Source organism: Saccostrea cucullata, unplaced genomic scaffold (assembly GCF_032062105.1).
Source record: "Saccostrea cucullata isolate Sc308-1 unplaced genomic scaffold, CSIRO_AGI_Scuc_v1 ctg295, whole genome shotgun sequence".
Lineage (NCBI taxonomy): Eukaryota > Metazoa > Mollusca > Bivalvia > Ostreida > Ostreidae > Saccostrea > Saccostrea cuccullata.
In genome coordinates, this window is record NW_026937303.1 from 36,084 (window position 1) to 50,896 (window position 14,813).

The 14,813-nt window shown below is 35.0% G+C and overlaps 2 protein-coding genes across 5 annotated transcripts in view; one reads left to right on the forward strand and one right to left on the reverse strand.

Moving 5' to 3' along the window:
* LOC134247826 (methionine aminopeptidase 1-like) lies at positions 1–7,942 on the forward strand. The gene is made up of 13 exons (XM_062730227.1): positions 1–144; positions 274–325; positions 3,306–3,388; positions 3,558–3,618; positions 3,712–3,803; positions 5,505–5,588; positions 5,795–5,862; positions 6,022–6,092; positions 6,315–6,446; positions 6,583–6,688; positions 6,798–6,835; positions 6,942–7,007; positions 7,585–7,942. Exons 1-13 carry the CDS (start codon positions 22–24, stop codon positions 7,749–7,751), a joined length of 1,143 nt encoding a protein of 380 aa, XP_062586211.1. The 5' UTR covers positions 1–21; the 3' UTR covers positions 7,752–7,942.
* The window catches only part of LOC134247825 (meiosis-specific with OB domain-containing protein-like), an 11,633-nt gene continuing 4,662 nt past the window's right edge, over positions 7,843–14,813 (reverse strand). For 3 of the 4 annotated variants that reach the window (XM_062730224.1, XM_062730226.1, XM_062730223.1), the window contains 5 exons: positions 13,670–13,756; positions 11,101–11,260; positions 9,961–10,180; positions 8,988–9,074; positions 7,843–8,570 (listed from right to left, as the gene is read on the reverse strand). In XM_062730224.1, coding sequence (XP_062586208.1) covers positions 8,478–8,570; positions 8,988–9,074; positions 9,961–10,180; positions 11,101–11,260; positions 13,670–13,756 — 647 coding nt within the window. In that variant the 3' untranslated portion in view covers positions 7,843–8,477. Of the gene's footprint in view, positions 8,571–8,987; positions 9,075–9,536; positions 9,596–9,960; positions 10,181–11,100; positions 11,261–13,669; positions 13,757–14,813 lie in introns of all 4 variants that reach the window. The other variant, XM_062730225.1, reaches the window with a different exon arrangement.

Sequence of the window (14,813 nt, forward strand, 5' to 3'; positions counted from 1 at the left end):
GTCAAATAAGTCTCAAATGCGATGGCAGGAAACGGAGAAGTTATTCAGCGTTCTTGCGAGACTCCTGGCTGTGATAAGGATGCCAAACTACAGTGTCCAACGTGTATAAAACTTTCTATTCCCGGGTCATTTTTCTGTTCACAGGTTTGTTACCGTAAGAGCACAAACTTGCCTCAACCCGTATTTCCTCTGAAAAAGAAAGAACATCAAATACATCATATCTTATGAGTTTAGAAGTCACGTAACATTTCAATAGATAAATGTATATTTCAGGAATGCTTTAAAGGGTTCTGGAATGATCATAAGAAAATTCACAAAAAAGCAAGTAAGTGTAAATTCTGCAACAAATGACGAATTTATTTGCAAAATTATATGTATGGATTTTATGTGTGAGTTTTATTTTATAGTCTTCACAAGTTAATTGAGCAAGTCTGTTATTTTGATATTAAGTGTAAACAAATGAAATCAAAAGAAAAATAATTTTATTGTGATATATCCTATTATTTATATATACCTTTAGTCACAAACAATTGCAATGTTTTTCCACCTAAATTATTAAATTATTGCAATAAAACTGATATATTCTTACTTAATTTGTTTTGAAAAATGATTTCAAGGTGTAAATCGTTTTGCATGGCGGATAGCAAGTATCGAATTAATTGGCATAAAAACATCGAATTAGAATGAAATAAATATGTGTGGGTTTGTTAAATTTCTTTTATTTTTTTTGAATTTTTTTTTTTTTTTTAACAATCTTAACAACAATCTTAATAATCTTAACAACAATCTTAACAACAAATATTACAATTAACAATAACATTAAAACATTTTTTTTTCAATTTTATGATTAAAAAGTTCAGTGATTGAGATCAATTAAATCAGGTCAAACACAATGAGGGCATTTGATTTGTGTGTCTCTTCTGATTACTTTTTCCTTTACACAGTAAGACAGTTAATTTCCACATTTTGATCAAAAACATTGTACGGTTTGACTTTAACTGTTCAGGCTACTTATCGTAAAACACTAATAAACAGCTAATGATTCCTTGTCTGACAAATCAAGTGATGGACAAGAGGAAGTATTTGAAAAAGCCTGCTATATGTTTGAAGGAGCAATTTGTTCATGGATTTTGCTTTGATTTTTTCCCCATATTTACACATTTTCTTTGGTTGAGTGTTCTAACTTTTCATTGTATAAAGGAAAATTTTATCAAATACATTATTTTCTGTTATGGCTTTCCCTGCAATTATTGAACTAAGATTTCTCCTTGGTTTTTTTGCCTTCTCTACGCTAAGAGTACCTCGTTTTCCATGTACACATGTTGAAAAAGCTTTCAAAAACTGTAGAAAACGTTTTCATCAGTGGTAATAAAATAGCTGTCATTTTAGTTTTGCTTATGTTTGTTGCATTTATATACATGAAAAGCAAAGTGCTATTTTCAGGTGATTGTTGATGGATTTATGTACCGGAATAGATAAATTCTTATTAAGGGCAGTGTGATTTGCACGCAAGCCTGCACACATCATACCTTGTCACTGATCGACCGACGCTCTGTCGCATAAAGAGTTAAGCCCACGAATTTTCTCTCTAAATGTTTATATAGTGGACAGATTTGGACCAAAACAGTATATATTGGATAAATGTATATTTCAGACAAACAGAATGCTTTAAAGGGTTCTGGATTAATGAAAGAAAATTGTGACAAAAAAGCAAAAGTGTCCCGGTTTCAACCAATGACGAATTTATTTGCAAAATCATATGTATGGATTTAAGTGTGAATTTTATTTTATAGTCTTCACAAGTTAATTGAGCAAGTCTGTTTTTTTTATATTAAGTGTAAACAAATGAAATCAACCCAATAACAGTAATTGTTTAATTTTATTGTGCTATATTTGCTGCAACAATGTTGTAATATGTTGACCCACAGTATTTATTCCCTTTTCATCAACATTGAATATAAGTTGAGGCTTATCTCTAGTCCATACCTGTTAATGATGGTTTTCAACTCTTCAAAGTACTTCACATGACATATTTAAGTTGCATACCAAATTGAAGCCAAGAACATTTTATTTATGTTTTATCTGCACTATCCATTAAATCAATACCAGTTGATATTATTTTTTTTTCCCCTTTTCCCTTATACCAAGATCTACCGCTTAAACAAGTGAGGATTTGTGGGTATATCATACTGTAAAAATTTCTTTACATGCTCCACTATGTAAAATTTGTTCCTGGGTAAACAGAGGAAGTTTCTCTTTGCCCAGATGTTTCTCTTAAAGTTGTCAAGGGAATTTGAAAGTGGCGCTTTTTACTGCTTGGTAACATTATCACTGTTAATAGTTTTATAATTATCATTATGGAAAATATACAAAGAAACAAACAATAAAATCGGACACAAAACTGTAAAATTTGATAATCTTTTTGATAAAATATCATGCTTCCATTTACTTTATTTTTTTAAGATGAAGTCTGCCAAAGAAGGCTTATGTATTCTTGACCATAACACAGAGCTTGGCCAACAGACGACAACATAGGTTGATCAGATGTCGTTTTCAGACCACACAAGTAGTAAGTTTATGGGTGGGATTTTTTTGCATACATGTAATAAAGGGCGAAATTTACACAACAGAAAAATAGAATCTTACCTCTCTGAATGGCATATTTTTCAATCTTGTTGGCTTAATTAATACGTTAGTGTACGTTTTATTTGATATTATCTCTGCTTTAATAAAAAAGTAGCCTATCGAAATAGGATTTCGAAAATAGGTGCCCAAACGTATGTACCAAGAATATCGTAATATGTTGACGGTGCTATACTGTTAGGGCGAGTGCAGATAATAATGTATAAGATGTTTTAAAACAAAATTTTAGTGCATATGAGTCTGACGTCACATGACATCTGTGTTTAAGTTGCATACCAATCAGTGAAAGGCAGACTTTAATAAAGTCCAAGAACATTTTATTTATGATTTAACTGCACTATCCATTAAATCAAAGCGAGTTAATATATATTTTTTTTTTACGTTATTCTCACAAGAATGTAGCTTAAACAAGTGAGGATTTGTGGGTCCAAAAGTCACTGCAGAAATTTTCTAAAGGATCAATGTATAAATCTGAAGTTTCTCTTTGCCCAGATGTTTTTGTTAAGGCTGGAATTTGAGTAGTGCTTTGTGCTGCTTGTTACGATCACTGTTAATATCTTTATAATTATCATTATCAAAATATTATTATAAAATCTTTCTCCTAGTTTATTTGATAATCTTTTTGATAATATCATGACTGATTTATTGATATGTATCTGTAGAAGATGAATCTGCAAAGAACAGTGGTGAATACAACCCTTGGCCTGGATTTAAGTTTACAGGTGTACTCAGACCACACAGAGTAGTAAGTTTATGGGGGTACTCAGCCAGCACGGTACATGTAATAATGTACATTTACAAACAGAAAAAAAAAGAGTCTGAACTCTTAATGTTGTATAATAATTAAGTACCAGTAGTGTACGTTTCATTTGATATTATCTCTGCTTTAATAAAAAATATGTGAAATTTTGTAGACACCCAAACGTATGGTTCCTGACACAATACCCAGACCTGACTATGCAGAACATCCAGAAGGTGAGTCCAAAAATATAATACATGTATAAGATGTTTTAAAACAAAATTAATATGAGTTAAGTGTATGACAATTCTATTTCTTATGTGTGTTAGGTATACCCATCAGTGAGAGGCAGATGAGAGGGTCTACAAACATAAAGATTCTGTCAGACGAAGAACAGGAAGACCTTAGAGTCACCTGTAAGGTCAGTATCTACTCAGAGGTCAGGAGGACTTGAAGGTCGCCTGTAAGGTCAGTATCTATTCAGGTCATAAGAGTTGCCTGTAAGGTCAGTTTCTACTCAGAGGTCAAGAGAGTCACCTGTAACGTCAGTATCTACTCAGAGGTCAGGAGAGTTGCCTGTAAGGTTAGTATCGAACACAGGGGTCAGGAGAGTCACCTGTAAGGTCAGTATCTACTTAAAGGTCAAGAGAGTCGCCTGTAAGGTCAGTATCTACTCAGAGGTGAGGAGAGTCGCCTATAAGGTCAGTATTGAACACAGAGGTCAGGAGGACTTCAAGGTCGCCTGTAAGGTCATTGTCTACTCAGAGGTCAGGAGAGTCACCTGTAAGGTCAGTATCTACTCACAGAGGTCAGGAGGACTTCAAGGTCGCCTGTAAGGTCAGTGTCTACTCAGAGGTCAGGAGAACTTGAAGGTCACCTGTAAGGTCAGTGTCTACTCAGGGATCAGGAGAGTCACCTGTAAGGTCAGTATCTACTCAGAGGTTAGGAGGACTTGAAGGTCACATGTAAGGTCAGTATCTACTCAGAGGTCAGGAGGACTTAAAGGTCACCTGTAAGGTCAGTATCTACTCAAAGGTCAGGAGGACTTGAAGGTCACCTGTAAGGTCAGTATCTACTCAGAGGTCAGGAGAGTCATCTGTAAGGTCAGTATCTACTCAGAGGTCAGGAGAGTCACCTGTAAGGTCAGTATCTACTCAGAGGTCAGGAGGACTTGAAGGTCGTCTGTAAGGTCAGTATCTACTCAGAGGTACTACTTGGAGGTCCCTTTTAATAGGTAGATACACCTTAATACTGACTTAAACTGACATAGCTTCTCCAGGTTGTTAAAAGGAGATGGGTGAACTTAACGTGCAAAAAACCCACAAGCTTCAGATATATAAAAATCATTTTCAAATTGTGATTTTAGTATTTAGAGTAAAGTTCTCATTATTGAATTTTGTAAAATCATGATAAACAAAGAGTTTTGAGAAAAAATTTTCGTTAAAATTTACTCTTTTATTAAGAAAAATAATGTGGTATCCATTGGGTTCGAACCCTGGCAATAAAAATCCTGAATTGCATTCTCTATTGAGACTGGCACGCTAACCACTACGCTACACAAGTCCTGATGAAGTGTGGCATTTAAATCATGTTTGTGATATGACCATTGACTTAAGGGACTTCAAGTATTTCTCGAAAAGATACGAAAGTTATGTCATAAACTTATATTTTTCAGGTATAGTGGGTCATTGCTCCATAATTTTGGAAACCAAAATATGTATGTTTTTATGTAAGCTTTCAAAAAAAATGGAGAGAAGACCCACTCATAAAGAAAAATAGTTATAGTGTGAAAAAATGACTCGTTTTGTCCTCTTTTGTGTGTGTATAATATTTCATAGGCAAATAACTTCAATTTTCATGAGATTTGTGCAAGTTGTAGAGATTTTACACAAAGTATACTTTAATGTTAGATGAAATATTAAGGAAAATTTTGACAAAATTGAGATTTAATTTTTCACCTTCATGTTTGTTGCACTATGGGCTTATCTCTCGTCATGTTCACCCATCTCCTTTATGTCCACAATTTTCAATCTCACAACTGCTTATCTGTAATATTACAGCCTAAGCCAGTGCAATAGAGTGACTTAGCATATCAAACAATATTTTCAATGTGTATTTACAGTTAGGAAGAGAAGTGTTAGATATAGCAGCTGATGCCACAGCAGTGGGTGTTACTACAGAGGAAATAGACAGAATTGTTCACGAGGTACATAATTTATCATCATCTTTGCACAACAAAGGAGTTGAGCTTTTTAAAAATAAGTTTTAATTAAGTAGAAATATTGAGATCTTGATTTCCCTTAGTTTTCAATAAAAGAATTGGTAATGATGTTTATCAGTATTGTTCTACTTGAAGTAGAGTTATGCAATTTAATAGGATAAAAACAAATGTACAAATGTTGACTTTTCTAGGCCTGTATTGACAGACAGTGCTACCCATCTCCACTAAATTACTACTGCTTCCCCAAGTCATGTTGTACGTAAGTATTCAGTCTTATTGTTTAAACATGATACATCATACCTGAAGCAGAATACAGGAAAAACAAATGAATTTAATCTTGCTTTAAGTTATTTCTTTAAATAAATACAAGATTATAAGTGCTTGTTCGTTATTATTATCTGATGTTTATGTTTTTCAGGTCAGTAAATGAAGTTATTTGTCATGGTATACCAGACATGCGGCCGTTAGAAGACGGTGATATTATGAATGGTGGGATATAAATTAACACATACATTAACTCTGCACTTGTCTACACAATAAAACATTCATTGTACTTATTACATTAGCTAAATTCATCCTAAGGAAATACATGTACTTTGTACCAGTATAAATACACAAACACTAATTTTTACTTTTGAAGATGGATGTTTTACATGTATGTTCAAATTGAAAGTATAATAAGTGTATGTGCATGTATTTTTTTGATTTCAGTTGACATTACTGTATACCATAGAGGGTGCCATGGAGATCTTAATGAAACTTTCTTTGTTGGAAATGTAGATGAAAAAAGTAAAAAACTGGTGAAAACGACTCATGAATGTTTAGCTATGGCTATAGCAGAAGGTACATATGATTGAATTGATGAATTTTTTAAAAAGAATAACAATGTAAGACAGCAGATTTTTGCAAAACTAAAAGTTGGTCCAATTGACAAACGTAACTATATACCTTCTGTGTGAACTTTTAAATTCTGTTTTAGTCAAGCCCGGTGTTCGGTACAGAGAGATGGGAAACATTATCCAGAAGCATGCCCAGGCTCATGGTTTTTCTGTTGTTAGGAGCTACTGCGGTCACGGCATTCATCAGTAAGTACCATCGGTACAGACAGCTTTGACCAGTATAAACATGTATTACTGTAGTTGATTTACATTTTTATAATCATTTCTTCATATTAACATGGTTTATATTTGACAGATTATTCCATACAGCCCCCAGTGTCCCTCATTATGGCAGTAAGTTTCCACGCTTTGTTTCTGGAATTTCTGTATTACCATACTAATAAGGGTCATTTACAAGTACCTATAGTTTCTATTATTCTGCTTTGTGTCTCGTTTTCAGAAAACAAGGCTATTGGAGTGATGAAACCTGGACATTCATTCACCATAGAACCAATGATATCAGAAGGTACTTATATTATCATACTCATTTTCTCTCTGATCCCATCCCCTCACCCACCAATTTGAGGGAGGGGAGGGGGTTAATAAAACTTTCATTTATCTTTAATGAGACATTCACAGAATCTTTGGTACTTAATGCTATTGTGCACCTCCTATTTTACTTTCTGATCTGACACATATTTTGGTTCTACAGAGAAAAACATGAACACAGCCATTCTCTCTATAATATGGCAAGGTACCAATCTCTTATCTGCAACTCCTCCTATGTATGCAACTAAATTAATTTAACATTTTCAAATACTTTATTACATAATACCATTGTGCCCTGATCCAACACATATTTTGGGTCTCCCAGAGGAAAACATGGACTTTGCTATTATAATCATATGGGAGATGAGGAGGGGTATCATTTAGTGAACTCATTGCTTGCAGTACCTCTAGTTTAGGTACTTGTTTAATGTTTTGATACTATTATTTAGGTACTTGTTTAATGTTTTGATACATGTACTATTATTTAGGTACTTGTTTGATGTTTACATACAATTATTTAGGTACTTGTTTAATGTTTACATACAATTATTTAGGTACTTGGCGTGATGAGATGTGGCCTGATAACTGGACAGCTGTCACTCTGGACGGGAAAAGATCTGCTCAGTTTGAACATACACTGTTAGTTACAGACATTGGCTGTGAAGTGTTAACAAGACGCCGCGAGAAAGATGGACAGCCTCACTTCATGGACAAGTTATGAGTTCTCAAATATGGATTTATATCTAACAGTTGTTTGTACTTAACAAAGTATTTTGATATGATTAAAGTGATATTAAGGAGAACAGACACCATGAAACAGCTTCCTGCTTTTAATGCTTTGTTAGGATTAATTCTGGTTATCTTTTTAATTTGTGATCACATATTAAGAATATCAAATAAAAGAAAAAGAAATATCACAATTTTGCTTTTTTTACCTATTGTTTTTTGGTGAAGATTATAGCCTCACAACAATTATGAATGTAGGTATACATTTAGATAAAAGAATTTGTTGAACTACAGTTCAGCTGCTTCCTGAGCAATAAAAAGACATTTAAACAGAGTATCAATATAATGTGGAAACAGTCCTTTTAAAATATTGTACATAAAAGAGATGTACAGTCATGTACATAATACAGTGTATATAATAATGAGACGAGTTCTGTTGTTACTGATACAAAACAAGAAAATAGTAACAAACTTTGTACCTCCTAAACTCTCAAGTCATTACGAAAAAAAACATTGGATCCTGTCCCCCCACATTAAATACCACATTTAAGTGTTCTGTGAAACATATCACAGCTAGTGTCCACAACCTGGATTCTGCGCAGCATGTATTGTGTTTTAACTCTTGTGTTTTATGGTTGAGTGTACAGCTTCTATTGCAGAATGAATCAAGTCTTCTGATGATCAGCTTCTGTGACAACACATGATGTCAGATGCTTGTTATTTATGCCAAGTTGTAGATGTCCTCAGGATGTGCTAAAGAACAGGACATGATCTGTAAAACAGCCTTTCCTCCATCCTTACTGCTTCTGTATACCTGTGTAAGAAAATACACAAACTTTAAAACACTGATGGACTGGGCTAAGTGGAATAATACTTTATTTGTAGTGCCTCAGTCCACCAAAGTATAAGCACAGCATCTCATGGAAAAATGATAATTTGCAATGATATACTTTCCAAGACAGGAGTTTTAAATTAAAGCATGATGAAAAAGGATAAACTGGGGTTGGGATTTATACACTTGGAGAGTTTTACTTCCATTAATCAATACTAAAAGAATTTTGGGTCCCTGGAACTTTGTGAATGAAAAAATTTGATGTAAGAAACTGAGATTTTGTTGGATATGGAAAAAAAAAAATAAACAGATGGATGGATAGTCATAAAATTCAAATCAATTAATTTTTTTAAGCCTAGGCTGCTGTTTTTGTACAACTCTCACGTTGAACATACTAACCTTAAAGTAGACTTTACATCTTTCTAAAAGAAACCTCCACTTGACCTTTGTCTTGTTTTCCAAATCTAATTTGAGGTAATTCTCCACCTACAACACAAAAATGAATGTCATAACTAGTTACCTTGACCCCTATGAGGTGTTCTGCTACATTTCAGTACAGGTAACACATGTCCAGTGTACCTGTGTGGTCAGACAGAGAGACAGGTACATATATATATATATAGTTACCTTGACCCCTATGAGGTGTTCTGCTACATTTCAGTACAGGTAACACATGTCCAGTGTACCTGTGTGGTCAGACAGAGAGACAGGTACATATATATATAACTAGTTACCTTGACCCCTATGAGGTGTTCTGCTACATTTCAGTACAGGTAACACATGTCCAGGGTACCTGTGTGGTCAGACAGAGAGACCGGTACATATATATATAACTAGTTACCTCGACCCCTATGAGGTGTTCTGCCACATTGCCGTACACGTAACACATCTCCAGTTTACCTGTGTGGTCAGACAGACAGACAGGTACATATATATATAACTAGTTACCTTGACCCCTATGAGGTGTTCTGCTACATTTCCGTACAGGTAACACATTTCCAGTGTACCTGTGTGGTCAGACAGAGAGACAGGTACATATATATATATATAGTTACCTTGACCCCTATGAGGTGTTCTGCTACATTTCCGTACAGGTAACACATGTCCAGTGTACCTGTGTGGTCAGACAGAGAGACCGGTACATATATATATATAGTTACCTTGACCCCTATGAGGTGTTCTGCTACATTTCCGTACACGTAACACATGTCCAGTGTACCTGTGTGGTCAGACAGACAGACAGGTACATATATATATAACTAGTTACCTTGACACCTATGAGGTGTTCTGCTACATTTCAGTACAGGTAACACATGTCCAGTGTACCTGTGTGGTCAGACAGAGAGACAGGTACATATATGTATATAGTTACCTTGACCCCTATGAGGTGCTCTGCTACATTGCCGTACAAATAACACATCTCCAGGGTACCAGTGTGGTCAGACAGACAGACAGGGATCCTATACTCCAAGTCAGCTTCTCCAAGTACAGGGGCATTGCTTATATCAAACAAGTTCAGGGCACTGTTACAACACTCAACATTAGAACATATGTAGCCATTTGCCTCTGTTATAGGATGCTTACATTTCTTACTGAAAGGAAAAAAAGATATCTATTATATGCTCTGAGAGCAGTGTTTCCCCTTTATTTCAAAGTAAAGGGTTAGAGATCAGTTGTAACAGGCTAGGGACTGAGGTTTATGAACAGAAGCTCTGTGAACCTTGTTACAAATTTTTATTTCAAAGTGAAGCGGTCAATATGACCGGTACCCGGTTCTTAGGAAAAACTCTGCGAGGGTATGATATGTATACATGTACATGTATCTTAATTCTTTGTAAAAAAAATATTCAATCCACTAGATTTGCAAGAACTTGACAGATCTTCTTCCCACCAGGGGCTCTTCAATTTGCACAAATTTATGCCCAAGCTTTCTTGATATTTCCTGTGAATATCCCTTTATTCTGATAGATAAAGGATGCTTTCATATACCAGGTAGATATTACTAATCATGGATGCCTTTGCTCCTCTTGAGAAGAAGATTTTTCCTATCAAGTAGAACTTAAATTGTCTAATATGGCCCTGTCCTACCTCTGGGGATTCCTGATTTGAACAAATTTGCATCAATCTACACTATGTAATGTAAAGTTTTAAATCTTTTTTGGCCCAGTGACCCACTGCTCTGATTCCATACTTTCAAATTGATGTACATGTGTATGTCAAACTATAAATGGGGGTTGGTAAGCATTAAATTCTAACAGTGATGTCAAAGATAACAACAGTATTTTTGCATCCAAAGGGAGACAATAAATTGTCACCTTGCACTATTTCGTTGCCATCTGAGGGCAGCAATTTCAGTTGTCATTCAGCATGTGAGGAAGACATCACAAATTGTCTCCTTGCATGTGACATGCTCGAAACCAATCAGATGGACTTTATTATTTTGGAGGATAACAATAATTGTTGAAATTCTTAAAGACTTTGAATCAGTGAAGTATAAATTCAATAGATATACCATCTGTAGGTTATGACTGAGTTAGGGTCCTCTTTGTCTGTGTTGAACTGGGACAGGAAAAGACAGCTTACACCGTACACAGTAGGTTTCCACTGGCTCTGTAAGTCAGACATCACACTCTTCACATCAGATACAGTAAACTTGTCTGTTATCTTCTCCACTGCAAATTAAAGTATTCCTTTCACTTTAAGTCAGCTTATTAGCTCAGAAGATTTAAGACCAGTCATCAAGGTTTGTTCCTAAGACCCGGGGGCTGGGTAATTTCCCATCTTATAATGAGCTTTCCTGGTTATTTTGGTATTCCTCCTAAAATCCCATTTAGGAGAGGAACCGCAGATCCCCTCTACTTTCCTATCACTCCCTTCTATTTCAATTCTTAGGGACAATCCTGAGTCACTTAGATTATAATCACTTTCTTCAGTCATATAAAATTGATGATTTTCCAAAAGAATTTTATTTTATAACAAGAGGCCCATGGGCCTTATAGGTCACCTGAGTATTGTGTAACAACTTTCAAACAATTAAATTTGCAAGGTTCGTGATTTAAACCAGAGGCCATGAAATTCACAATTTACAATTTTGAAAGAGGCACCATTGCTTATCATAATTATTAACTTAGCATGCTTACTCAATTTACTTTATACCCAGAGGTAGATCAGAGTAACAAAAAGAAAATGCACTTCCACTTTATACCCAGTTGTGCACCTCACCCTAAAGGAACCACTGACCCATGGGCCACATGTTTTTCAAAATTTTGCAAATTTTATCATAAAATGGTTGATTAATACCAAAGAGCAGATTTCAAAGCATTAATTTATTTTTCAGACTATATAACCCCCCCCCTTTCCCCCTCTGACCCTGGGGGCATAAAAAAACCACTTTGCTAGATGCACCTTTCTTCATCATAAATATATATATACTTGGATCATTGACATAAAACCCAGAAGCAAAGGAAAATATTTCAAAAGAATTAATGCATTTTTACTATATAATCAATAGAGCCCCGCCCTAACACCAGAACCCCTAACCCTGGGGCCATAAATTTCACAATTTTGGAAGAGGCACTCTTGCTCATCATAACTATGTACTTAGTTAGTTTATTTAATACACAAAAGCAGAGAAGAAGATTTTCAAAGAATTAATGCATTTTCACTGTATAATCAATAGAGCCCCGCCCTAACACCAGAACCCCTAACCCTGGGGCCTTAAAATTCACAATTTTGTAGGAGGCACTCTTGCTTATCATACCTAGTATGTACTTAGTTAGTTTATTTAATACACAGAAGTAGAGAAGAAGATTTTCAAAGAATAAATGCATTTTCACTATATAATCAATATAGCCCCGCCCTAACACCAGAACCCCTGACCCTGGGGCCATAAAATTCACAATTTTTGGAAGAGGCACTCTTGGTCATCATAACTATGTGCATAGTTAGTTTATTTAATACCCAGAAGCAGAGAAGAAGATTTTCAAAGAATAAATGCATTTTCACTATATAAACAATAGAGCCCTGCCCTAACACCAGAACCCCTGACCCTGGGGCCATAAAATTCACAATTTTGTAGGAGGCACTCTTGCTTATCATAACTATGTACTTAGTTAGTTTATTTAATACCCAGGAGCAGAGAAGAAGATTTTCAAAGAAATAATGCATTTTCACTATATAATCTATAGAGCCCCGCCCTAACACCAGAACCCCTGACCCTGGGGCATAAAATTCACAAATCTGGAAGAGGCACTTTTTCATCATAACTATGTGCTTAATTAGTATATTTAATACCCAGGAGCAGAGAAGAAGATTTTCAAAGAAATAATGCATTTTCACTATATAATCTATAGAGCCCCGCACCTAGCACAGAACCCCTGACCCTGGGGCCATGAATTTCACAATTTTGGTAGAGGACTCAATGCTCATTACAGTTCATGCCAACAGTTTGCCTGCTTGATGTCCATGAGTAAAGAAGAAGATTTTTAAAAATTGCAATAATTTTAGTGGTTTTGGCCCCACCCCTCAGGCCCCAGGGGGGCGGGGACCATGAAATTCAAAATTTTTGTTCCCCTCCACCCATAGATGCTGTATACCAAATTTGGTTGAAATTGGTTCAGTGGTTTCAGAGAAGAAGCTGAAAATGTTCAAATGTTAACACACAACGCACGACACACAACGCACGACACACGACGCACGACGACGGACGAAAACGGATAGCAATAGGTCACCTGAGTTACTCAGGTGACCTAATAAAATGTAAATAATTTCAGCATAGCTTGCAGCACATTATATTGGTGAAAGGAAAGAACATTTTAACTTGAAAATGTTCATAAAGATTATCCCACTTAGAGTCTTATAAGAGTATCAATGAACCTTAAGAAATCAGCCCCCCCCCCTCCCCCCAAAAAAGAAACATGAAATCAATGTTTGAGCTTCGCAATTGGTGCCTCCAATTCATAATTAATATTAGCAAGTTGATTTATTAATTTTGCCAAATGATTAGTAATCTTTTAAGAAGTGTTTATATACATGATAAAATCATGAGTGCCTTTAAGTACAATAATTTGCTGTATACATACAGGGTGGATCAGCCCTAGTATCATCTGGTTCCTCTGTGATGTCACAGCTCTGAGCGTACTGATACAGACTGTGGGCCTCCTGGGTGTCTACAAACAGAAATTAATACCACTGTTTTATTTGGACTTAAAACAATCTGACACAATAATGCAGAGCCCTTATGTACATGTATAATACTCATTTTCATAACATGTAACACCCAAATATACATGTATAATTTTACTTCATAAAATCCCATAGACATGCACAATTTTTTGGATAGATAGTTTTTCAAGTTTCTTCAATTAGAAGTACATGTACCAATGGTACTTGTATTAACAAGTCTAGACAAATGGACAAACCTTGTAACTACTGTAGGGCAACTGCAATTTGATGATTTATACTAGGGATGTCAAATCGGTCAATTTTTAGTACTCGGTTACTCGGACGTTTTTTAAAGATCGAGTACAATGTGTAACTTCGGTAAAAGTGTACATGTAAATAAATATGAACAAGTCAATTGATGACTGTAAAACATTGTAAACTCTTGTAGAAATAAAACCACATGCTCTGATTGGAGGTTTACCCCTAACTGTATTTCTGTTGTCAGAATGATGAGCACTTGTTACGACGAAATTAAAATAACATTTTTTTGAAGTTCAATTTAAATATCATATAAACACAAGAAATAAAATTATAAGAGGTTCACAGTGTTTTTGTAAAAAAAAAAAAAAAAGATCTACTTCGTAAATGTAATGTAACTTTGTTGCGTTTGACGTCCGGGAAATCGGTATTTTAAAGCCTTTGCCTTCAACCATTTGTTTTGGCATGTAATCAAACACAACCAATCAACAATCGCACGTGTAATATCATTTACGGCTTCTCGGAGAATTGACAAAATTATTTAATTTATTTAAACAAATTAGACATTAAACGATGTTCAGTGAAAACAAATAATTAAAGCAAACCAAAAATAAAGTAGAAGACAGCCAAAGGTGAGAAAAGCCAGATAACAGGTGCTTGGTCACGATAATTACTGTATAAACACTGTCACGGGCAATTACGGTCATTTAGAGGCGTGGGAAATCCTAATTACTGCATGTACAAGTGCAAGGAGCATTTTAAGTTATAAAACAGATTGTTTAATGCATTAATGAATAAGTTTAA